The following is a 25,938-nucleotide window of genomic DNA, read 5'->3' as shown; positions in this document are numbered from 1 at the left end:
ACTCTACTCTGCACTTCTTTACTCTATGCCACTGTTCTCTACTATGCACCAATTAACTCTACACCAATGCAATGTACGCCACTACACTCTACTCTGCATCACTCTACTTTATGCAAATCCACTCTAAGATACTCTAATCTACTCTGCACCACTGCACTCCACACGGCCCTGTGCTACTCCACTCTACTCTACACCACTCCACCCTATCCTGCACCACTCCACTCTACGCCACTTCAATCTACTCTGAAGCAATCTACTCTTTGACACAGCACTCTAGGACACTGCACTCTAAGCCACTCTGCTCCACTCTGTGCCACTCCACTCTACGCCACTGCACTCCACACCTCTGCAATCTACGCTGTACCAATCCACCCTTTGCCACTCTACTATACTCTACACTGCTCTACTCTACACCACTGCACTGTATGACACTTTGCTCAAGATCAATGCACTCTATGCCACTGCACTCTAGGCCAATCTACTCTGCACCACTGTACTTTACGGCGCTTCAGTCTAGGCCACTCTACAACACCACTCTATGACACTGCACTCACAATACTCCTCTCTGCTCATCCCCACACACGATGGCTCAGCCAGCAGCTGAAAATAAAACAATATTGTTTTATTGTTTAGCTGCTTTTTTCAGCTGCTGGCTGAGCCAGTAGGGTGACGCTACTCCGCCATTGCGGAGGAGCCTCGCTAATAACAATGTGAATTAAAAGTGGAAAGAACTCACGACAGAGGCCTGTCACTCAGGAGCATTAACTCACAATCAAAGGTATATGGGGCCAAAGCTGATGAAGCACCATATTCATAAGTGTTTTTTTTTAAAGATAACTGAAAGGGCCTGTATATTATCTGAGTCTGATGCAAGGGTTGCTGAATACTAATGCTTCCTATTGTTGATTTCATCGCATGCCTTTTTCTTCAACCAACCTACACTTCATGACTCACTCTTGCAGGTTCTTTTTCATCCCTGCTTTCTCCCTTTCTCAGCGTTTTCCTATCCTTCTCTTCCTTCTACTTTCACCCTTATCTTCACTTCTCTCTCTTGCTGTTTCTAAATAAAAAATAAGTCCCGGTCCCCATAAATGAGTGCAGGTGCCCTGCACCTGAAAACACAGGCACACAACAAGCATTATATACATACACTCATATGAGTTTCAGCTCCCTGACAGAAGAGTCTGTAGATCTGTGAACCAGTCTCCCCTCTGATAATCATTGACCCTGATGCTGGCCGCTCGAAGCCAACAGCAATGTTCATCAATTCAAAAACTGTCAACAGCTTCTAAAGAGGCCATCTAATGCCACTGAGAAGTTGGGTCTTTATGTATCAACATATTTCTCCGTAGACCCAGAATGGTTAAAAATCTCCAATACATCAAGCCCATGAATCTTTAATGAGAACCTATGAAAAATAACAAGTTTAACCTCCACAAATTACACATTCTAGCCAAAGTATCAGTGATGAAGTGATGTTCTTTGGGGGGCACATACTTAGGAAGGAACACCATTCACAGCCCACGAGACTTGTTTAACAGGAAATAAACCATGAAACAATGTGAATGTCTGAAATCATGCAATGCCAAAATACCACTGCAGAAAATGTATTTTGGTCTCAGCCAAGGGAATACTATTAATACAGGATGACGTTCATTGTTATATACAAGGTTCTTTTTCGTTGACTTCCTCAGTCCAGCTCAACGTTTCTTCCTATTCTCAGAAAGCTTTCCGTTCACAGATACTAATAAAGTAATGCATACTTATATTTACACACACTGTGCAAACTCATACATCTGTTGAAAAAGGTGAAAGGAATAATTAAAAATGTTTCCAGAAAACACTCCTGTGATAAACAACTTGCCTTACCGGCTCATTTTCCGGACCCCTTTTTAGGTCGAATCTAGGGACAGCGTGCATGTGTTGCTCTGAGAGGCATGCTGTATTGGAGTATGTGTTTGAAGCCCCGCCCACTCTCCGCCCATATTTGTATTTGGCTTGTGTCATTGTCCTTCGTAATGCTGGCTTCCGATTCGTAAATAGGCTTGTTAGTCCCTCCTTGGTACAGCCTTGTCTGCATTTGTTACCTCCCATAATGACTGGATCTTTTACTTTTTCTGCATTATAAGTAAGTGAGCACTATTTTGTTTATTGACTAATGGGGACAATAGTGGCTGCTTCTTGTATTTGCAGAATGACCACACAGGACAATGGCATCCGCCTCTCGTATGGAGCGGTATGCCACTCTAACTTTAAAAGTGGCTGCCGCCTACCTCCACAGCACTCATGGTACAATGGCAATGCTTTTTTTAAAAATGACTTTTAAGATGAACGCGGCACCCGCTTCAGGGACACCGCGCTTTCTTTCAGCTTTTTTTTTTTTTTAATAAACTTGAATGCTGATTGCGGCACCCGTGCTTCAGGGAAATTGCGCTCAGTAAAAATGTCTTTTTAACTTTACTGGTGATGGCGGCACCCGGTTTAGGGACACCAGGCTCTGCAAGACAATAGATCTAGCTTTTGCCAGACTTTGACCTATTGGTATTGTAAATGGCAATGCCTTTCAATATTGTAAAAGGCACAGCCATTTACAATGCCAATAGCTCAAAATTTTGCAATTGCGAGACCTATTGCATTGTAAATGCTTTTTGGAATCAATGACTTGAAGCCTGACTCCATGCCCTGCTACCTTGTCTGGACAGTACACAGGTATCTCGATTCCTTGCTCTACAAAGTCCAGCAGGCACCATTTTCTGGCTCAATTTGCTGCCGCACTCCCTGCAGCAAACACCATCTTCGGCTTCGATGCCCACTCATGCTCCCTCCTCTATTCCTTCCAAGTCCACACCACGTGCTATGACCTGCTTACTAAACCAAAGACCAAATCCCCCACCCTCTTGTACTCACCAACAGATCAGTTCAATGCTCTACTGGAATGAACCCTATGAATTACTCAGCCCTTCCTCTTTAGTTTGACTTTTTTGCCCCTCTCCGTCAACCCATGGAGTAGATTCCCTGCAATACCCCAACTCCAGCCCCTGGTTATGCTCACCTGTTTATTTTTACAATGTTTAAACGTAGTTGTAAGCAGAACTAATTTTATTAGCCCTGCAATTGTATACACATTCATTCACACACAGAAGTATGTGGCAGAAGAAAGTTTACAAAGCACAGAAGTGTTAAAGGCGGCTCCCAACAAGACGTGCACTTCTCAAGGTTCATCTGCAGTACTTTCAAGCTGTAAGGTACTAGAGTAGAATGAGCCCACACTCTCTTTATCACCAATGGCAGGAATCGGCGCAGCCATCTTTAATTTATCTCAGGCTATGCTTAGATTAGGTCAGTACTTGCATTTTTTCAAAATGATGGCATGATAGCGAAGGGTTTGGCCCAATAAGGACAGGTGACTAACTTGCTTAAAAATACGTTTGATTATTTTGTTTCTAAATAATATTGCGTTTTTGTCCAGCCAAAGCTGCACAAGGAGATCTTCAGCATTTCAACCCTACCATTAAGTGCGATCTGCTGCTTCCGGGCAGGTTGTATTTTAGAACATAATTAGCAAAGATATATTGTATGGCAGCAAAAGTGTGTCAGAAACATCGTTAACAAAACAAATGTGCCAATTGGGTGTAGATGATCTACTGTTAACTGCAGTGGAACTAGATATTGGTAAATTATGTTCAGGACACAGTATTTCTGTCAGATGATATTTTGGTTAGGATATTCTGGCATCATAACCCCTCAGTAGAATTTTGAAATAGACATCAAACTGCTAGCTGTCTACCAAAGCTCACCCGAGCTCACAGGCCATTGTTGCGCCTAAAGCATTGTCTCCATATTGTATTCAAAATAGGGTTCCTGTTAGAAAAAATAACAACTGTCCAGGCACTGATTTGTGTCTCTTTTGCAATTGTATTTAAGCAGCCTTTTCAGTTGTCCAAAAACTTTAGCTATCCATTGTAGTTTCTTGCAAGTAAACAATGACAGAGCCCTTTTGGTTCCTGATGAACTCCGTAGAACTATAACGTAATGAATAGATTGTATTGCCGTGAAGGCTACTTCAGAATGTTGAGTTTGCAGCTACACACATGTGATAAAGACGTGTGATACCAAGCTACGTGTGTGGTGTAGACATTGGCGGGTACACCGGCTGGGAAGATGCCACATCCCTAATCAAATATTTATCTAATTTGTGTATCAGTAGGTGGAGCCCACTAAGAAAGTCTACACAATATCTACATTATTTTACCCCATTTACTTATTTGATGGTCCAAGGGGAGCCTGTGACATAGTCCAATTTCAGATAATTTAAATGTTTTCAGTCATAATCCAGCTTCCATCAATACGGAGCATTCTAAAGTCCTCTGACCAACGCCTGATGACTTTGTCTGGCTTTACAATCATATTTTCCATCTTATTCAGGTTAAGGGTTTTGCCACGTAATCCCCTGACAGTTCTTTAGGTCTAGCTCTCTGAACAGCACCAGTGCTGTGAAGAGATTAGAAGTGTGTGTTTTCATGTACGAAGAACTCACAGTGACAGAATACTTTCCTGGGCAGCTTGACCTGGACCTAGACCCACTGGCATGTCAGGGGACCTGGACTTCCAGAGCTGTGTTAAAATGACAAAACATAATCACAAATGCCTGGATTACCCCACAAGGTTAATGCAGTGGTGTAACTTTCAATAGTGTGGCAGGTAGAAAGGCCCAGAGGTGTAAGGTGTCGAATTCAATCCAGTGGGACCATCACAGAACTACTTCCAGTGTAATGGAAATCAACAAAAGTTACAAAACAATGTAGTCATAAGCATGACCTTTATAGGGCCCTTGGACACCTGTCACTGGAACCTAGCAATACTTGGCTGATGAGCCCTATTTAAGGCAAAACTGGTCCTGGGTTGCTTGTGTTCCGGTTCAGGGAGGACCTGACCCTGCAGTTTGTACTGGACTGTTTCCACTAGAGCAAGGTCAAAACTGATCCGCATATGGTGGGTCCACGCTGAGGTGGCATGGTGGGCGAAAACCATGGATTGGGATGTGGTTCCCAGGGATTACCTTTGGCTGAGATTATTAGTACAAGCATTCCATCAATTACATTGTGTTTGATTACCTATGTGTGGCAGGTAGGCCCAGCATTGGTCGCATGCTCACTGAGTACCTGGAACCCAGCTATGCCTGGCTGATGAGCCCTAATAAGGGTGAAACCTGTCCTCTGCTGTTGTGTTCCTGCTCAAGGAGGACAGGCCTGGCAGTTTTGGCTGGAGTGTTCTCTTTGAAGCAGGGAAGTCAAGACTGATTTGTATATGGATAGGTCCAAACTGAGGTGGCATGGTGGGAGAGAGATGCAGCCCCAAGCTATTGCCAGTGGCTGCTTTTAATTCGTGCATTCCATCATCCACTTTGTTTTTGATGCCCAAAGTGTAATGAGTATGTCAAGAGGTGGGTCCTTTATTCACTGTGTCACTGGAAACAAGCTATACCTGGCTGATCAGCCTTGTAAGGGCGACACCAAAACTGGGTTTCTTGTGTTCTGGTTCAGGGGAGACCTGGCCTATCAGTTTGTGCTTTATTGTTCCCATTGGAGCAGGCTCAAGACTGATTCACATATGACTAGGTCCAAACTGAGGTGGTTTGGTGGGTGACAAACGATGGCTTGGGATGCAGCCCGAGCGGATACCAGTGGCTCAGATAAATTCAAGCATTGCTTCCATCACTTTTTTTTTCATGCCATAAGTGTGACAGGTAGGCGTAGATGTGGGTCCTGCGTGCACAGTGCAACTGGAACCAAGCAATATCTACAGTGGCGTAGCAAAACCTGTGGCTGCCCGTGGCGGTCCTTGCTTTTCCACCCTGCAGGCCACAGGTAAGAGCTGGGATACTGGCGATCCCTGCTTTGTCACCCCACAGCCCACAGGTAAAACTGGGTGATGGGTGCTGTCGATCCCTGCTATGGCACACAGCGATGGTTGCATGTAAGAGCACAGGGTTAGCGGGGATCTCCCCCCCCTTCCCGGCTACGCCACTGAATATCTGGCTGAGGAGCCCTAATAAGGGTGAAATCGGTCCTGAGTTGCTTGTTTCCATTTCAGGCTGAACTGTTTCAATTGGAGCAGGGTCATGTCTGATTTGTTTATAGCTAGGCCTAACCTGCAGTGGCATGGTGGGTAAAAATGATGGACTGGGTTGTGTCCTGAGCGATTGCCAGTGGCTGTTTAATTCAAGAATTCCATTCATCACTTTGGTTTTGATGACGTAACTAGAGCAGCTGGTAACAGCTACTTTATAAGACAGCTCAGGGAAAACTTCCTAGAACTATTTCAAGAAAATAACTATTCTACGTTTATATTAGAAGGTAAACTCTGGAAACGGATTTGGCTCATGTGATGTCATCGAATGCTCCATTTCCGACATCTGTTTTCTCACTTCGAGGCGAACCAGGGCCCTAAACTGATTGTTCCCCATGGACAGCAGGAAATATCCATGGTTTCCATAGGAACCAGATACTTCTCCTGGTGCCAGTGAGAGGATGTTTAGTAGTTGATAATGTCAGACCTCTTGGCTGCAGGAATGGGTGAGAAAGTGAAGTGGATATGCTTCTCAAGAAGAAGCCAGCCTGCCAAGAACATCACAGTGACGCAACCAAGGTCATCTCTGACTGCTTGTACTATAAAAAAAAAAAAAAGAATCGAATACTAATAACTTGTGTTCTAATACAGCGCTTCTTGCAACAAGTCTGCCGTTTCTGCGCGCTGTAAATAGCAGGTGTCAAGATAAGTCAATGTATTAATGTTCACTTCACTGACGTCCGAATGATGGAAGATTGACTTAGTCTTTTGTGGTTTGAAACTTATCACCGGTAGATCACCGCACACGTCAAGGAGCATTTAAAGGGCTGAGCAGTATGGCCGGCAAGATGCATTCAGTGTAGTTTGGAAATGCAAGAGGAGGTGAAGATTGACCACGCGGCCTGACACTCCATCCTCCATGCCAGGGAAGGTTCTCTGAGAGAGTTGCTCGTGACAGGGGTCGATCCTTGCACAATACGCATGTCATTGTTTGGATATCTGCCTGCTAGTGCGCATCCTCTTTATGGTACAGCGCACCCCAATGGTCATAGGACGACTTCACAGGTGGAGTCTATACAAACACAAACTCTGTAAGACTCCTTACCTCTAAGCACGAGTACTAACTGCCAAAGTTCATTAGAGTCATTAGTTTATGCCGGACGCACATGGCCACGTGCACATTTCCTACAGTCCTTAAAAAGAACTCTTAATTTGGCAGACGTGCTTAGTGTCCGTGCCCCAGACTTACACATGTGGAATCTCTGCAGCCCACAAAGGGCTAACCGAAAACAACCTCCACCCTAAATGATGACACAGCTTTCCAGCTATCATTGGGCCTATAATGCGCCCACGTTGTCGCACTCCACACTAGACAGCGATCACAGCATATGTGCACCAACCCTGCAGCAGAGCAGGCACCTCCAATACCAAGGGCAGTGGTGCTCAGTGCACCGAACACACACACACTTTCCCATTGCAGTGGTGCAGCAGGAAGAGCCCAAAATCCCCACCTAAAAGTCAGACACCATAGCAGTTGTGAGTCATTTTCTATACCCCCTTGATATACTCTCTAATAACTCACTGGTTATTAGACAGTATATCTAGCACGGGTGTAAGCCCTTTCTTTGTGGCAGACTCTTTGGTTATTAGACAGTATATCTGCTGTTGTTGTGAGTCCTTTTATATATAGCTTTCAAGCAATCTGTGGTTATTAGGCAGTAACTCTTGCAGTAGCGGCTGTCGCCGTTCAGGGGTGGTGGGTGTGGATGGGGGTAAACAAAATGTTACTTACCTCCTCACCGTGTCGTCCTCGTCGTGTCTCTCCTTCTCGTCCCTCCAGCCAGAACAGCAAGCAATCAGGAAGCACCCAGGCTCCCCTGGGCCAATAGTGTTACAGCAAACAAATGATGGACGGAATGCTGACAAAGCAAACATTCTCCCCCAGTCAAAAGATCTGGGTTAAATCCATTGTTCTTTTGCCCACTACGCCACCCCAGTTTGGACCCAGCCATATGCAAATCAGTCTTGACCCTGTGCCTCATGGGAACAGTCCAGACCGAACTGCCAGGCCAGGTCCTCCCTGGACCGGAAACAAGCATCCTGGGACTGGTATCAGGGTATGTCACCCTTCTTCAGCCCGGCTAGTTTGAATCTAGTGGCACAGTGAGCAAGGGACCCATGTCTGGGCATACCCATCCCACTTAGGGCTAAAAGTGTTACAGCAAACAATTGATGGACGGAATGCTGACAATGCAAACATTCGCCCCCAGTAACAAAGATCTGGGTTTAATCTATCATTCTTTTGCTCACCACACCACCCCAGTTCGGACCCAGTCATTTGCAATTCAGTCTTGACCCTGTGCCTCATGGAAACAGTCCAGACCGAACTGCCAGGTCAGGTCCTCCCTGGACCAGAAACAAGCATCCTGGGACCGGTTTCAGGGTATGCCACCCTTCTTCAGCCAGGCTAACTTGATTCCAGTGGCACAGTGAGCAAGGGACCCACTTCTGGGCATACCCATCCCACTTGGGGCGAAAAGTGTTACAGCAGACAAATGATGGACGGAATGCCGGCAATGGACACATTCTCCCCAGTCAAAAGATCTGGGTTAAATCCATCGTTTTTTTGCCCACTACGCCACCCCAGTTTGGACCCAGCCATATGCAATGGGCCAATCACAACACTGCAATGCAGCATTGTGATTAGTCTGAGCATTGTGGTTCGGCGCTCAGCCAGGGAATGGGAGCCCGGACATGTTCTCCTCTCAGGCTGTAATGCAGCCTGGGCAGAGAACATGCTAAATGCGCATGAAAGTTTGACTGGCCTACGACGGCCAGCCAAACATTCATGCGCACTAATGGAGTGAAAAACATTCCTCCCCTGCTCTCTGAGCAGAGCAGCACTGCCCGCAAAGCTGCAGCAACATGAAAAAATAAAATGATAATAACTGAGTTATAGTCATTTAATTTTTCCTTACATTGCGGTAAAGCTGTGCAGTGACGCACCTCCACCTTAGCGGAGGAGCCGCCTCTGATCTCCTGTAGGTATTGCTAATTATCACGTGATCTTATTGGTCTTCATTTATGTAACCAAGTTACTTCATTCGTATAGTTGTAGCTAGTGTGAGCAATCAAGATTTACTCCAGAAGTTGAAAGTAGCTTTACAATTCAACTAATGTATGACGCAATTAACTACTCAGAAAAACTCAATCCTTGATCAGTGAGATATTTTAAATAGTAAATAAAGATTTTATTTACAAATAGCAAAGTAGTAAAATTAAAACTATAAAAAACATAATGAAACACTGATCAAATATTGGAGGTCCTAAAACATTCTTGGCCGAGACATGGCCCCAAAAACAACTGTGGTGCTTGCACAGTAAGGAACTGCAAAATAAATAATATGCAGGCCTATAGCCAATGCCATCATATAGGAAAAGCTTTGGGTGTTCTCAACGCACTTCATGAACTCTTTGGCTTGCTAAAGGTACTGCATACTATGGCCGGTACAATGGGGTATAGGTGCCACACATAATATTACAAGGTGTTGATGTGCCTTTGAAACATCTGCTTTCTTGCTTTTTCATAAGGCCCATGTGTTATGATGGATAAGTACCCCCAAAACTCACAGCACAGAATGGGTCCCAGGCTCTTCCCACAGTGAAAAGATAAAGTTGTCAATGGTCAACTTAAAAAAATCTGTGTCCAATTAAAAGGCTATTAAAGATACAATAGTCGCTCTTCTAATGCCACACAATTCAGACAGAGACCATTTAGGGCCAAACTGGTCTCACAGTGACAGTCCAAAGCATGACGAACAATGGTGCTAGACTTGGGCTACTACCTAAAGAGCATCCAGTGAGGTGGCAATACTCAACAGAGCTTGTCGTGGGGTCAAGATTATTGTTTGAAAGGGATCTCCATTGGTTCCGCACAGTCACTAGTCAAAAATGCCATATTGGGACACAGGCTGTCGGTCCAACCACCAAAGTATATTATGTAGTGTCCAGATCTTTAAGAGCTAGAAAGACTATTCAAATTAGTCTGGAATCAAGTCAATTGATCTACGCCAATGGGACAGTTCTCTAAGATATAGGGTACAGAAGAAAGCACTCTGCCACCCTGCTTGGCTTTAGTGTTGTAGGTATGGGTTACTGCAAAGTAAGCAATAGTACTGGAGAGGTCAGGGATAAGGAGGGTTCATCACATTTGATGAGATGCCTCATGTGCTCTTTCAGATAGATTTTGATAACGATTCCTCCGGGCTTGTATTTTTCAAGGTTTATGTCTTTCCTTTTATCTTCACTACTTTCTGCACATTAGGGTGTATTCTGCAATTGCACCTCTTTGAGTGACCACAAACAGTGGGGTTTACCATACTACCCCGCTCTGAAAGTTCCACGGTGTACTAGATGTAAAGTACTACCAATATCCCTAGTGTACTAAATGTACACCACCACCGACAATGGACTGCAGTTCAGGCACATCGCTAGTTTTGTACCAAATGTTCAATGGTAGCCAGTTTGCAAAACAATGTAATAATAATCTCAGATGTGCAAGTCTCATAAAGGAGAGCAGGAAGTCATTGACCACTGATGCTTTGCTGAATGTTTCCAGTTTTTTGCTGTTTTAATAATTGTAGAAAAGTACTCTCTTTTTGCATGTCTGCCCCAACTTTTTGCCTAATGTTGATGTACTTTGACTGAGTGTGGCCTGGGTTCCTGGTTCCTGCCAACCAGGTACCTAGGGCCAATGTTCTTTCCCTAAACTGTACTGTTGGAAAATCCAATTAGCAACTCTCTGGCCTCGGGCCACATGTAAGTCCCTTGTAAAATGCACAGTAGGTACCAAGGGCACTGTGACCAGGGAAGACCTCTAAGGGCTGCAGCACTCATTGTGCCACCCTTACCGGCCCTGTACCTTTACACATACACACTGCCATTGCAGGCTGCATGTTTTGGTGTAGAACAAAGGGAAGAGTCGATATGGCACACCTCCCTGTGTGCAGTGCCTACAATACACTTCCCTGGCATAGGTAATCCACACTCCAGCTGGGTGCACTATACCAGTGGTGAGGGTACAAGTGCATGAACCCTGTCCCCCACAGGGTCTAAGTCAATTCTTAGACATTGTTAGTGCAGTAATGCCAAAAAGAGAATATGGTCTGGGAGTTTGTAATTACAAACTCCACAGCACCATAATGGCTTTACTGAAAACTGGAAGTTTGGTATCAAACTTCTCAGCACATAAACCCACACTGATGCCAGTGTAGGATTTAATGAAAACTGCACTCAGAGGGCATCTTAGAGATGACCCCTGAAAAACAACCTAACTCTAGTCTCCTGGCTGAGTGGCTGCTCGCCAGCTGCCACCACCAGACATGTTTCGGAACCCCCGGGTCGAGAGCCTGTCGCTATCTGCATCCTGAAACAAAGCACATCCTGAGGTGAGGTGCCAAGCCCCCCCCCCCCCCCCAAGGTGGGCAGGGTCCGAGAAGGGGAAGCTTCAAAGGACTACCACCTTTGTGATCTACCCCAGCCATCGTCTGCTCTCAGCAACAGGGGCCCTACCGGTCTGACCCCCACATTTGGGCAGGAGAATCGCCAGTGAAAGCAGAATAGGAAGAGGGGTGTGTACACCTTTGCCAACACCACCCCTTAGGTGGCCAGGCGAGGTGAAGCCCAACTCTTTGTGCCCGCCATCTTGCAGATGGGGGAACCAGTCAACCCGAGTGAGGGTCATGCCCCCTCCAACTGGAGGGTGGCATAATAGGGGCTGTAGCCACACCAAGAAAGGGACCCGTAGGTCCTAACCTGCAACTACATGTAACACCCGTAAATTTAGTATTTAGGAGCAACCCTGAATCTTGCCTCCTCAAATCAGAGCCAAAAGTAGAAGCATGAAGAATAAGGAACAAACAGTCATGCGGAGAGAAGAAGAGGAGGACACTGACTGACTTGGCCTCAGTCTTACAAGCCTGTCGCAACTTCAGATTCCTCCGACAAAACCTCGGTGTGTCCTGCAGCCAACAGTCCTCGAAAACACGGAGAACCTGCCCTGCTTTTCGACTCAAAAGGGACTTTGTCTCCTATGTGCACCGGTCTTGCTCAAAAGTAACCGACTCTGACTCCGGCTGAGTCTGTAAGTCACCAACAGTCTGCTCCCGGCGCCCAAACCCAAGTGACCCAATTACCTAAAGAGGTAATCCTAGCCTGGATCTCAGTGACCCCTGAACTTCAACAAGCTCCTAACCCAAACCTGTAGTCAACAACAGGAGGATCCCCTCAACCATGACTGGAGGCAATACCCATACCTACTCTGTAACAGAAGCGGTCCACAGAGACAAACCACAACCGTCAAATCGACTCTGTCACCGAATGCCTGCAGTCACAGGACAATGAATCCCAAAGCACCCATTCAACTCATCAGCCGCTGACTGACTCTGGGGGATCCCCGACCCACTTTGCAGCCTCAGCCAAGGCCGCATCCTACACCCGACCGCCTCTTTGCCGTTGATGGTGTAGTTCCTGTTGGCCATTGGGCCCTACATTGCTGACCTCAACCCCAGGAGCTTTTTGTTTCCCAGCCTGGTGGCCTGCCTGCCGCAGCCCCCAAGCCCACAACCGTGCTTAGCTCGCAGGCTAACAAGTGGCCCCTGTACTCCGCACCCGGCCCCCTCTGTGCCGACTTGAGTGCCCATTTGACCGAATCCTACCCACAGACCCGTAAGCTCAGTCCTGCTTCCCCAAGACTAAATGTGGCTCGTGAGCAATACTGTTAACCAGTAATAAGTTTGAAAAATGCATTGTATCATTTCTCCTTCCCTCAGGAAGTGCACCAGACTTGCACTTAGAGATACCTGGCTGCGTAAGAAACGTAATTGCAAATTCTGACTATTGGCAAATGCAAAGTAATTAGACTCTAACTAATTGACTGCATTCAAACTGTATTTAAACTGCATACACTGGCAAAGCAGTTTTATACTTACCTGTACCAGGCCTGGTTCTAGTAAATAAATATAACAAAATAATATTTTTAAACAAAAAAGTTGGCCTGAGTTCAGTCTTTGAGTGTGTGACATCATTTGCTGCCTGACTGTGTAGAACAAATGCTTAACATTATCCTCTGATAAAGCCTTACTGCTTGCCCACACTACCACTAATAGAGAGTAAGGTATTATCTACTTTTAACTCTGCCTACCTTTGGGGTTCCACTGGACTCTGTGCACACTATACCTTACTTTGGTATAATATATAAATAGCCAGCTTCCTACAATAATCACTTGCATTCACTTGCACCCATTGCCAGAACTCTTAGGTCAACAGCCGAATCTTTGGTAATTACAATGGTTTCCATGTGTCCAGCTGCCTGTTACAAGTGTCAGTCAGAGTAGACACTGAAGTAAAACTGACAAACAGACCACAACAGCTGGAGTGATTAATCTTTAGCACTCCAATCCTGGGGTGAAAGGCACGTTTTTGTGTTATGACTGTCTCTCGGACATCTTTTACACACACACACCTACACAGTTGTCTCAGCAGTGTCTAAAGCATATTATGTGTGCAAAATAATACATATCCTATGTACAGCAAGGGATCTCAAAATGTCTGTTTTCTACTATTGAGGGAATGGTACTTAAAATGTGCATTAATAAGATAACTAGATAAAATAAACTCAGCAACTTCCAGAGGTCTCTATTTCACCAGGATCATGCGTCAATAGCTAAACCAGTTCTAAAATGATATAAACAGGACTACAAGTCCCAGAATGCAACAAAAGTACTGGTCTGGACAAGTTACTTACTCATAGGTCTGTGAAACTTGAGAGTGCTGAACTTTTAGTCAGATTTAATGTGAAGACTATTTATCTCATTCTATGAAAAGCAATATAATAAACAGAACCCATATGTGCATACATTAAACGATCACACACACGAATTGTACAATAAATCACCTCAACATAATTCAAAGAGCAGCTACTCTGGCTATCGAGCTCAAGGTCCGTGAATGTCAGATTAATCCTCTCGTTGGGAGACTGCCAGAGAGTGTACACACACTGCCTGCTGTTGGCGTACGAATGAGGCCAGAAGGGGGAGGTGATCACGCCATCGCTGTCCGTGTAATTCCCGCCACATCCAGGGTCCGCTGGATGAAAGTAGACAAACATGGATATTAGATGATCATGTTGGATTTGTGTACTTAAGCAACAGGTGTGGCAATTCACTGCTTGCGCTGCACAAATGCCAACATAACATTAGATGATTTTTCAGATGTACCCCCAATAATCACTGCATCCACGAAAAAAAAATAATTAAGCCTTCTAAAAATTTTAATTTACATTTGTGCTATATTACTTTCTATTTTCTTGCTTTCAAATCATATTACATATTGTCAAATCTTGGGCAGGTCTGATGCTCAGTAGAAGTAACATTGACACTACAGGAATCTTTGATCTCATGATCACAGATTGGAATCGGAGATTCAAACAAAGGATGTGTAAAATTACTCTAAATTACACAGAAAGTCAATGTGGAACTTTCATTTAAATTTAAGCAGAAAATGCATCCCTGTGTCAATTTGAAACGCGAGGACGCACTCCACACTACATAAAGCACAAACATATGCCGCAAACATGAGCAGCTCTTGATCTGTCTGTTCACGCTGTGCTGGTGCAAATTGGAGAAAAAACAATAGCAAACATTCATTTAACCCCTTCCTTGCTGCCGTCGGCCATGGGCTATCCATTACTGCACCTTAAAAGTCAAATGTGTTAAATGAATGTTTGCTATTGTTTTTTCTCCAATTTGTATTCATTCCCTACTTGTAGCAAACCTATTTGTTTAGTAGGGGTCCCCATATTTTCCTATAAAGCAAGCGGTGCTGGTGCTCCAGCAATAGGATTTTTACCAGAACAAACTCCGATTTCACCATGAGATTAATGGATTGATTTTACAAACTCATCTACCAAAGGACCTTTCTGCCAAGTTTCAGTCCCTCTGCCCTATGATCCACACTCCAACCACTGTGACAGCCTCAGTCCATGTCTGCTATCACTCTGAGCGCAGAGTGTAACAGTCCTGGCTTTTTATTAACTTTGCATTCTCTGATTTTTCTGAAAATATTTACCAACAATTCTATAAGTATGCTTAAAAAAGGTGGAGGTTTCTAGGGGTTGACAGCACAAGAAGCATGAATAAAAACAATTTTCAAAAATGAATATCTTAATACATATGGTCTAGAATCAAAATGGATGTCCTCATGGTTCCAGTCTTCTTCTTTCTCCTCCTGGTCCTACTGTGACGTCTGGTGCTGGTATTCCTCCTGGGCCTCTTCTGGGCTCAGTTTTGCCTATCTCTGATCACCTCGGTCCTGGCTTTCTGACCCCAGTGCTCCTGGTTATAGTCATTTTGGCCCTCCCTTTCTATTGGCCTTTCTAGCCCTCCTGGGTCTGGTGATTCTAGTCCTCCTGGTATGGGTCAGCATGATCCACCTGGCAATCATCACTGTCCTCTTCGTACTGTGGCCACTGGTCCTTTTACGCCTTCTGAGCTGGGCCTGGTCATCTTAATCCTTGTCTGGTCCCATTTGACTGTGTGGCTCTTGTTGACCTGATCCAAATCACCCTGGTTCTTCTGCTCCACTTAGTACTCAAGGTCCTGATCTCCTTGGCTTTGACCCCAAGTCCTTATAGACCTATTCCTGGTCCTGCTTATCCTGATCCTTATAGTCCACCTAACCCTCTTCCTGTTGCTAATGGTTCTGGTCCACCTGCTTTTGATCTGACTAGTTCTCTTGGCCATCCTCCATCTGGTCAAGGTCCTCATGTTAGTTCCTTGCCATCCTGATTCTGCACCAACTCGCCCTCTTAGTTCCGATCCTCCTTGCTCAGCTCATCCTATCACCAGTCACCCGGGCTTGGTCATCCTCACTCCTATCATCCCAGACCTTCTTTCCCCCCTCACCCTGATCTCCCTTGTCCTGTTATGCCAGGTCTTGATCCTTCTGGGCCTCTGTGGCTTGACCTTCCTGGTCCCCTTGATTGTGTCCCCAATGTTCTGCACTTCCCTGGTGCTCTTAGCTCTCATCCTTCTGGCTCTGGTTGCCTGCCTATCTACTCCGATCCTCCAGGTCTTGTTCTCTTAGTGTTTTTACACTGTGTCTGGTCTGCCTAGCACTAGCCTTCCTATTCTTGGCCTTCACAGTCCTTGTTCTTTTCCTGTTTTTTTGCCTACTGATTCGATCCTCTTGCTTCTGGTCTCCACTGTTTGGATCTTTGTAAGACTAGTCCTCTTAGTCCTGCTTCTACTAGTCATCCTTGTCCTTCCATGCCCTCTTCTCTTAGCTCATCCTGTTCCTTTCTCTTGAACCCTCATGCCCTTGACCTAGTACATTTGATCCCCCTCACCCTGTTCATCATCCAGTTCCTTGTTCTTCAGCCCCCGGTGGTCCCTTTGCTCTATGTAGACTCCAGTTTCCTGGTTCTGTTAATCCAGGCCCTCTTGGCTCTTGTCTTCTTGGTTGGATCATCCTGGCCCTGTGCCTTGTCCTCATTGTCATTCTGCCGCTGCACCCAGTGGTCCCAACCCACTTGGTTTTGGTTCTCTTTGGGTCCTTCTGAGCCTGATCCTTTAGGTCCTGGTTCTTCTGGCCATCAGGGTGCAGTCACCTTAATTGTCCTGGCACTGGCTGTCTTGATCCTCCCGATCTTGCTCACCCTGGTCCTACTACTTCTTAATTCTAGTCTTTCTTCTCCACTTGGAAATCTGGATCTGGATCCTGACATGCTGGTCCAACTAACACTTATAGGTCTGTTCCCACTCCACATGGTCCTGATCCTTCTAGTCCTGATTTCTCTGGTTATGATTATCATGGCTCTGGTCCTTTGGTACTGCCCCCTCATCTTCCTTTCTTGTTCTTATTCTTTTCCCTTGGCCCTGCTAGCCATAATTGTCATGCTCCTGATCTTCCTAGTCCTATAGGATCTGCCACTCCTACTTCTTGTCCTCATGGTTGTACACAAACTAACTACAGTTTCCTTTCTTTTGGTCCCACTGCTCCTGGACATCCTGTTCCTCTTCCTCCCAGCCATACTGCTTCTAGTGCTGCTTTCTGGACCTCCTGGCTGTGGTAATCCTGGTCTTGATGTCACCTGTCCTGATCCCTCATCTCCTCCTCCCTCTGGTCCTACTGGTCCTAGCTCCTAGTTTACTTTGTTCTAATCTTACTGGCCCCCTTGGTCTTGGTGCCCATGGGGCTCTATTTCATCCTCCTTCTACACCTTATACTTCTGACTGTAGTTGCATAGCTCCTTGATCTCTTTCCCCATGGTACTCCTGGCCGTGGTCCTCCTATTATTGTTTTTCATAGTCCTTGTCCTTATCATGATTTCACGTCTATTGGACCTGATCATCTTATTCCTGAACCATATAATTTGGAATCTCCTGGACCTTGCTCTCCTGAAACTGGTCCTCCAAGCCATCATACTCCAGGTCTCCTTTGTTTGGACATCCTGGTCCTTACCTTTCTTGTACTGGTGTGTTGGTCATCATAAAACCTTTCTTTGGCCATCCCACCCCTTCTTAGTTCCCAAGTATTGGCCAATCATGGCCCTGTTCCGTACTGGCCCTCTTGGCCATGGTCACCTTCTCCTGGTTCTCCTCATCTTGTACCTCCTAGTCCTGATACTACAGGGCTTCTTCCTGCTGGCCTTATTGGACCATATGGCCTCCTGTGCCCTGGCACTCTTAGTCCTTGCCCTCCTATTGTGCGCTGTCCTGGTCCTCCTGGCTCAGTTTCATTTCTTCTTGGTCCTCCTGGTACTGCACACATTGGCTCTGTCCATCTTGATCCTGGTTCCCCTTGTTTAGATCCTCCTCAGCCCAGTCATTTTGATTCTGGTCCGTCTGGCCAACCTTGGCCAGTCCCCATTGTCTTTCTGGCTACGGTTGGCATTCTTACACCTGGTCCTCCTCACCTTAATTCTGCTACCCAAGATGATGGATCTTGCTACTCAAGGACATGTTCCCTTGGATCTTCATGGCCTTTTTAGCCCTTTTTCCAATCCTCTTGGTCATAATCCTTTTAGTACAACTAGTCCCTCTACTGCCCTTGGCCCAGGCCCAGCTAATGTATGTCCTGCTTAACCTGATCCTGATCTTCATAGTCCTCCTCAATCTAGTCTTTCTTCTCCCGACCCAAGTCCTACTGCTTCTTGTTCTTGTTCATGTTTCTGCAAACACTTGTGATGGTCAACCACGGATCAGACTAGAATTTCTTGTTGTGATAGTTCATGTTCTCCCATTCATGCTAATCTAGGAGTTCCTCGCTATGACCTTCCCAGTTTTGACCGCCATTTCCATGTACTTCTGTACCTGATTCTCTGGATCCTGGTTCTCCTATTTCACAGGCTCCTGGTCCTGGCTCTTGTCAACCTCACCTTATTCTCCTCCCTCAGTCCTCCTGGTCCTGCTCTTCTGGTTTATCTACTCCCCCTGGTTTTTCTGTCCCTCACTGCTTCCCACCACTGAACCCTCAATTCGCCCACACATCCTCTACCAATCTCTGGATCCTCAAGCCACCCTCACCTTCCTTTACATCTGACTACTCCTTAGCCCCCCAGGAACCCTCAGCTCCATTTGCCTCAACCTACCTCTGAACTCTCAAGTCCCCCTCCCCTACCTTTACTTCTACCCAACCCTGAACCACCCAATCACCCTCACCTGCTTTTAATTTTACCCACACCTGCAACCTCCAGTCAAACATAACTCCCTTTACTTCTACCCACTCTGAACCCTCAAGTCACACTAACTTCCCTTTACCTCAAGTCACCCTCACCTCCCTTGAACCCTATCCACCCCTGAACCCTCAAGTCACTGCCACCTCCCTTTACCTCGGTCCACCCCTTACCTCTCTTTACCTCTACCCACCCCTGAACCCTCAAGTCACCCTCAGCTTCCTTTACCTCGACTCACCTCATGAAACCTCAAGTAACGTACATCTTTTTATCTCTTCACACTCCTCAGCCCCCATGTCACCTTCATCTCCCTTTACCTCAACTCATCCCTGAGCCCTCACATCACCCTCACCTCCCTTTACCTCTACTCACTCCTGAACCCTGAAGTCACCTTCACCTCCCTTTAGCTCTAACCACCCCTGCCCCCCAAAGTCACTCTAAGCTGCCCTTACTTAACCCCAACCACAACCCCAAAGTCAATCTCACCTCTCTTTACTTCTGCCCACTACTTACACGGCGAGAAAAGTCAAATTAAGTGGTATAATGCATCAAATTTTGCTATAGTATTACTTCAGAATTTTTTTACACTTGTTAACACCGTCAAGACATTGTTTACAACTCATTAGTACCCATTTAACACCCAAATATAGCCATGGTCAAGAGAAAAGTGACCAATCAAACTTGGGAAAGGGCCTTCTAGTGTGCGGCAGCACATGTTGCTTTGTTTTAGTAACTTTTGAACCGTTTGAGCCAGAAATAATGTTTTTTGTTAAAAGATGCAGATTAAGCAGCAGATGATGGGCATTGTGGCAAATGCATCAAATCCATAATAATGTGAAAAACACTGCTGTTGCACAATCGCATAATTCCAGTGGCCCGACTATATATTATAGATTGAAAACAATAAGGTCTGACAACAGTCAGCTAAAGCTGTCTTTGGCCGATAACTAACATTAGGGACATCTCGAATGCACAGTAACATTGCACCTCAAAGGCATACACTGTGTTCTTTGGCTTCAGATTTACTCGTTATGGGCCTGATTCACAAATATTTTGTTGTGAGTTACTCTTAGAGTACTCTTGGCCTCCTCTGAATTACATGAGTAGGCTAGAAGTACTACAAAGATAATACAAACCTACTCATAAGAAAATCTTTCTGGATGGAGAAATGCAACCATGGAGTACTGAAGAGTAGAATGTGAGGAAGATGTGCAGGAAAAAGGAAAAACCTCTGAAGAATCCAAGCAGTATACCTATGACAAGTTGTTGCTTAGACAGAAATGCAGCCGATTAACAAAGATTTTCTATTCAGAGATCTGATTTACTTTAAATATTTGTGATGTATGAAACTACAATCGCGTAACTACAATATCACCTGACTGTATCCTAAATTTTATTTACAAAAATATCACCCCATTGGAGTTAATCATACAAAATCTTCTGCACATGGGACGATAATCTGGTAAACAATATTTAGGGCACAATACTCGCAATGTGTGGGGTTGTTCTATGTTACTTGTGATTCCAATGGGGCGATACCCCATTTATCTGTCCCATACAGATTAACGGGGGACTCCGGGCAGTGCTTAATTTGACCAGGTGTCTTCCGGTGCTCGGCATCGGCTCTTATATTGAGAACTCAACCCAAAGGTATTGGAGCGCTTTTCATTGAGCACGAGTTAAGGACCATTTGTGGTGGGCACGGGGAGATTAAGTGATTTGCCCAGAATCACAGGTTGTTGAGCCTAAGCCGAGACTCAAACCTGGCTCCCCAGTTCCAAAGACAGCAGCTCTAGCCATTATGCCCCATCCTCTCCCCACTTGTAGGGTGTCATCGTTGGTAGGTGGTTCCAGGGCCGGACTGTGAACAGAAACCGGCCCTGGCAAACTGCTCAGCACCCACCGCCCCCCTGGGGTGAGGGGGAGTAGAGCCGAGCAGTTTGAGAGGGCCGGTTTCGGCCGATTTTGTTACTGGGGGCGAGATTACCGACCCCCGGTAACAAAAACGGCCTCCCAGGGGCCCAAAACCGGCCCCCACGCTAGCGGCCTACCGGGGAAATGCCCTGTGCCCGCTATGGCCATTCCGGCCCTGGGTGGTTCTGTTATAGGCGGCGCTAATAGGAGCAATGGGCTTGTGCAAGCTGTCTCCTGACGAGAGCCCCGGCACTTATTTTTTCACAAATTAACTACTGAGCATGATGCATTTATATACTTCATTACTTGATAGCTCACTGCAGCAACATTACAAATGGCAAATACACTAGATAACATTTTGGTACGTGTCCCAGAACACACAGTAGAGCCACACATGTTCCTATACCACAGTTTTCGTGAGTGAACTCAGACCACTGAGGGAAAACAAACATTGATCTCATGATTTCACAAAGGTCCTTTCAGTATTGCGTTTGGGAGAGCGATGAAATTTAGACCTTAGTGCCACATTCTTACAAAAACTTTCAAAATACAAATAGCCCAGTTCTACTGCATAGAAGGAAATCAACTGAAATATGCATTCTGGCAAAAAATGCTGACGTTACTCTTAAGGCTCCAAGATTCTGAAACAATAGCTCAGTAAAAATGTCGGGGGAGAAACTTGAAAACACCATGTAACCAGTGATAAATTATGGAACTTCACCATTAAGGAGACATTTGAAGGTCTCCTTGTATACCCAAACAGCATCTTTCAGAAGGAATACAATGTGTCAATCAAATCAGACTAATGATGTTGCATATCGGACGGGGCCTAGAAAAATGTTATTCTTAGTGGCATTTCTTAAAAATACACCATTGTCTTAATTGCTGATTCACAAAATAAGAGTAGTGACTGAACTCAAGTTAGGGCTGAGTTCTGAAGTTTTCACTTTTATGTAGACTGATTTGAAGCTCACCTCTCCTGCTAGATATTTCATTAAGCATGTGAAATGTGTTAGGTGGTCTCAGCATCGCTCCTGGTGGGTGTGCTGTGCATGCTCAGGTCATGAGAAGGTTTTTATTCGCACCCAATACCAACTAAGAAGATTCTGGAAATGTTCATTAGATATGGTTACAGACAAACACAAATTCACCTGAGCCACTCTATGCCATAATGAGACAGTTCAGCGCACTGAACCAGTTGGCAGCCAGGGTATGGAGAGAAGCAATCAAATCCAAGAATCAACTCATGCTTAATGTTAGCAAAACCCTCTGAGGTCTAAAATAGAACTTCTATTGGACCACCAGGAAGCAACCAAATTCAGCAAAAATCAAGTCAAATGCCTGATGAAGCAGCACCTACAAAGGAAGAAGGCTTCTACCCATCCAAAGAGGGTAATCTAAAAAATATTAGTATCTGGTCAGATCTCATCAGCATCAAAACTAAAGGGACCCGTTGTATACCCCTGAAAAACAAGTTATTAGAAAAAAGACTGCTTTCCAGGGTACAGAGTAACACATTGCCATTGAACGCATATCATGCAAGGAGATAGCAACCCAACTCAGCAGGTATCACATGAAATTCTTAATCTATTCGTTCAGAAAGCAGCAACACCATAATAAAAAGTAACACACTTACCTCTCACGTAGCTGGTAAATAACCACATATTGTTTTGCCTTTATAGTCATATCACTGTTTCACTCATTTAATCATGTTCTTAATGTTATTTAATGTTCTAGCTATCAAATAGCCGAAAGTGTTAAATAAGCGGAATTGACTAAGCTACTCGCATGTTGCAGTTTACAAAAATGGAAACCAGTCCCCAATTTCATTTTAAAACTTTTTCCAAAGCAACACACGATAATGATGTTTAAAACCACTACAAAAGAATTTATCTCAACTCACACTGCATCCCAGTAAGCACCGTTTATTCCACAATGCGTGGCATTAATTGAACGAGGCTTCTGTTTAACAAAATGAGCCATATATTATACACGCCAATGGCTTCTACTTTTAATGAGCTGATTTTTTTTTCAGGAGGATATAAGTCTTGTCACTTTTCCTTCCTGTATATAAATTAAGCACCCTGTGTATTTTAGAGGCACATATGAAATGCATGTTTTCTGAGGAGCATTCTTTAGTACCCGGAAGACATGCTCTACTCACTGGATGATGTTGTGTAGGTGATTTGGAAGCCTCGGTCATTGATCGCACTGTCGGAATGGAAGTGGATTCTTGCTTGTGGACCGCTGGTTTGCAGTGGAGCAGGTGATCCAGTGCTGCAGAATTTGCCAAGGACAGGGTCATCTTGAAGGAGTCCATCTTGAATCTATAACAAAGTACAGTTCATTAAATAAACAGGGATCCTAACATATACAAAGGGCATATAGTTGACAGAGTGATTCATACACATACACATGGTCTAACACAGGTGTAGCTGTATACCCTAGCTCAGATTTATTTGAACCACACATAACGCAACGCAGCGAGAGAACTTGCTGCTCTGCGCTGTATGACAGGGAGAGAGCAGGCACATGCCATATATACTAAGATAAGACACATTACTGCTCTCGCTCTCTCCTTGTGCTAGCACACTGAGTGCTGCCTAGCACCAACGCAGGCATCCTTGCACCATGGTTCAAGAGTGTCTGTGTTACAGGCAGGATTATTTTTGTGCAGGAAAGGATTTCTTCCTACACGCAAACTTCTCAGCGGCATTTTCTTCTTTCTATGAATGATGCATTGAAAGAGAATAATGAGTACAAAATGAAGATATTTCTCCTTGTTACACCACTGTTGGGAAGGAGTACCATTTGATGCAATCCCAAGTTTACTTCACTTTTTAAAACTGAGACTGCGTCAAATTCCATGGGTGGATGCATGGAAAAGCTCACGCTCCACCTATGGAATTTCTTTCCATCACATAGTAACTTAAAGCGATTTGTGCTACCTTGCATTTCTCTGAATTTATTAAGTCACACAGAGTTACGCAAGGTGGCTTTGAGTGGGCTAGTAAATCTCACTTTACCCCTTGTATTGCCTTGCATCCCCTTGTGTGCGACAAGGGCAACGCAAGCTCTCAGTTAATCTGGCCATGTGTTCGGAATGTGGTGGATTAAATGGTCAACAATCTAATCCTCATATTGCACACAACACAGATGTTTGCCAGGGTCAATTCCCATTTGACGTCTGGACAAATTCAGTTTTTGAGATTAAAAAAATGATGGATAGAACATTTGCTGACTATTCGGGGTTGGATTCCATTTTTGGTCATTTGCTTGCTGTGCTATTCTACAGAAGGACTTGCAAATTAGTCTTGGCCCTTCGAAAACAGAGTTTTATCTCAGAGCTCTCTATGCCACAGGGCCATTACTTGCATCACTTCTAGGCCAAAAAGAATTTGTATTCCTGTTCCCGCTCAGATGCGACAGGCCTAGCTGTACATCCTTGACATTCTGTTTGGAGCCGGGACAAGAAGGACTAGCAAATGGTTTGTCTTCTTCTGGAATGACACAGACACATATCAATAGTGTCAAACACTGGATGCTATTAAAGACTTTAAATGTATTTTAGGTGACACAAAGTTATTGCTGTTACACATCATTAAGATTATCTGTTATTACTGATATATTTCATATCATCAGTCATATATTTGGGCTGACATAAATTATGATAGAAATGTAACCTATATGATTTTTCTTTAGGAATTTTTAGTTAGAACACAATAAATTATAATGGCAGATAATGTTTCAACAGGCACATCTGAGGAGAGACAGACTATTAGCCCAGAATTAATTGCGGATGCCAACACATGAGAACATGTCAGCCCCATTCAGTATCATGACTGAATTGAGCAGGCTATAAAGGCAGAAATGTTTGTGATAGAGTTATTCCTCGTGATACATTCAAATGTGGTCACAGTATGCATGTCCTTGCAATCAAAGTGGTGCACAGACCACACAGAGCAACCATAATCAGTTTATCTTGTTTAACCTTTGCCATGATATAAATTTGGTACTAACTCCCATCATGAAGATGGTCTCTAGTTTTTCCACGCTATGTTTCTCAGACAAACACTAACCCCTTTATTGAAATATTACTGTTAGTACCTACCCCAACATTTGTTCATTGGGCTCTCTATTTGATATTAGGTGCGACCATGTTGAAAACAATCACAATCACATACAAAGGTTAGCATTACTAATATGGCTATTATATCAGCTTTTTTTAATGGGCATACATGTGAGAGTTTGGCTCATACCTAGTTCCCAGGTAAATATGATGTACATTGCTGATTTCCAAATGTTGGAATCCACAAATAGATACAGAGAATTTTCTAAATGATCAACCTGAATTATATAAATAAGAGGTATGGATGAGTTCCTTTGTGTAGTTCAAAGACTTCCGGGTGCACCCCAAAGGTCTTCATTTACAGCAAGAGACATGTCTGTTGATGATAGGACAGCCAATGCGGGTTTTTTTCAGGAATAAAGGCTGTGGAGCTTTTTCAAGGTATAGTACTATAATAATTAAGTATGTCCTGGTAGTTTCGACAACCGAATAAAAAGAAATCTTGGCCTGTAGTAAGCACGATCTTTACAACTCCCTGCAACTTGTGTAACTAAAAGCAAAGAGGACCCACAGAAGTCCTCTATTCAAGGTAAGTGATGTAGATAGGAGGCAAGTTTTTATGAAGTCGGGTAACTACGAGGGACTGAGATAGAAGGATAAGGCGCCCAATCAGCCGGAAACCATAACTTAATCAGGAAACATAACTTAATCAACAAGAGATTTTATAATTAAAAAAAATATATATATATATAGCCCCTTTCAACTACTTAGACCCACTTCACAAATTAAAGGAACATTTGATATTTAGTCAATTAGGCTTATCCCTCCATTTGGAGTAAAACTTTGACTATCTGAAATTTTCAGCAGTTCCAGAAGAGCATATTAAGATCTGTAAACTCTACAGCTACCGACCAGTACTCAAATGGCTATGTATGCAGAATTGTGAAAGGTCTAACTATGTGAATGAGGAGATTTGATGTTGAAGTGTATTTTCACTTTAAAAAGTTCTTCTCTGTGGTGAAAAAAAAATTCTCGAAGTAAGAAGTGTTTCCTCCGCAGTCCCTCTTTAGAAACAGACTTACCTTCAGAGAAGGAAATCTGCATTTATGTCTAAATTCGAAAACGAACTCCATAGCACTGGGGAATACTCCTT

At 44.4% G+C, this 25,938-nt stretch overlaps 1 protein-coding gene across 1 annotated transcript in view; it reads right to left on the bottom strand.

Moving 5' to 3' along the window:
• Window positions 1–25,938, bottom strand: part of CUBN (cubilin) — a 1,372,460-nt gene that overhangs the window by 1,137,652 nt on the left and 208,870 nt on the right. Inside the window, exons 16-17 of the mRNA XM_086941783.1 lie at window positions 22,881–23,043; window positions 14,024–14,214 (exon numbers count right to left, since the gene is read on the bottom strand). Coding sequence (XP_086797909.1) covers window positions 14,024–14,214; window positions 22,881–23,043 — 354 coding nt within the window. The remainder of the gene's footprint in view (window positions 1–14,023; window positions 14,215–22,880; window positions 23,044–25,938) is intronic.

This window comes from Lissotriton vulgaris, chromosome 10, assembly GCF_964263255.1.
Source record: "Lissotriton vulgaris chromosome 10, aLisVul1.2, whole genome shotgun sequence".
In the NCBI taxonomy this organism is placed as follows: Eukaryota; Metazoa; Chordata; class Amphibia; order Caudata; family Salamandridae; genus Lissotriton; species Lissotriton vulgaris.
The sequence above is the reverse complement of the archived record's forward strand: the minus strand, read 5'-3'. Positions and strand labels throughout refer to the sequence as shown.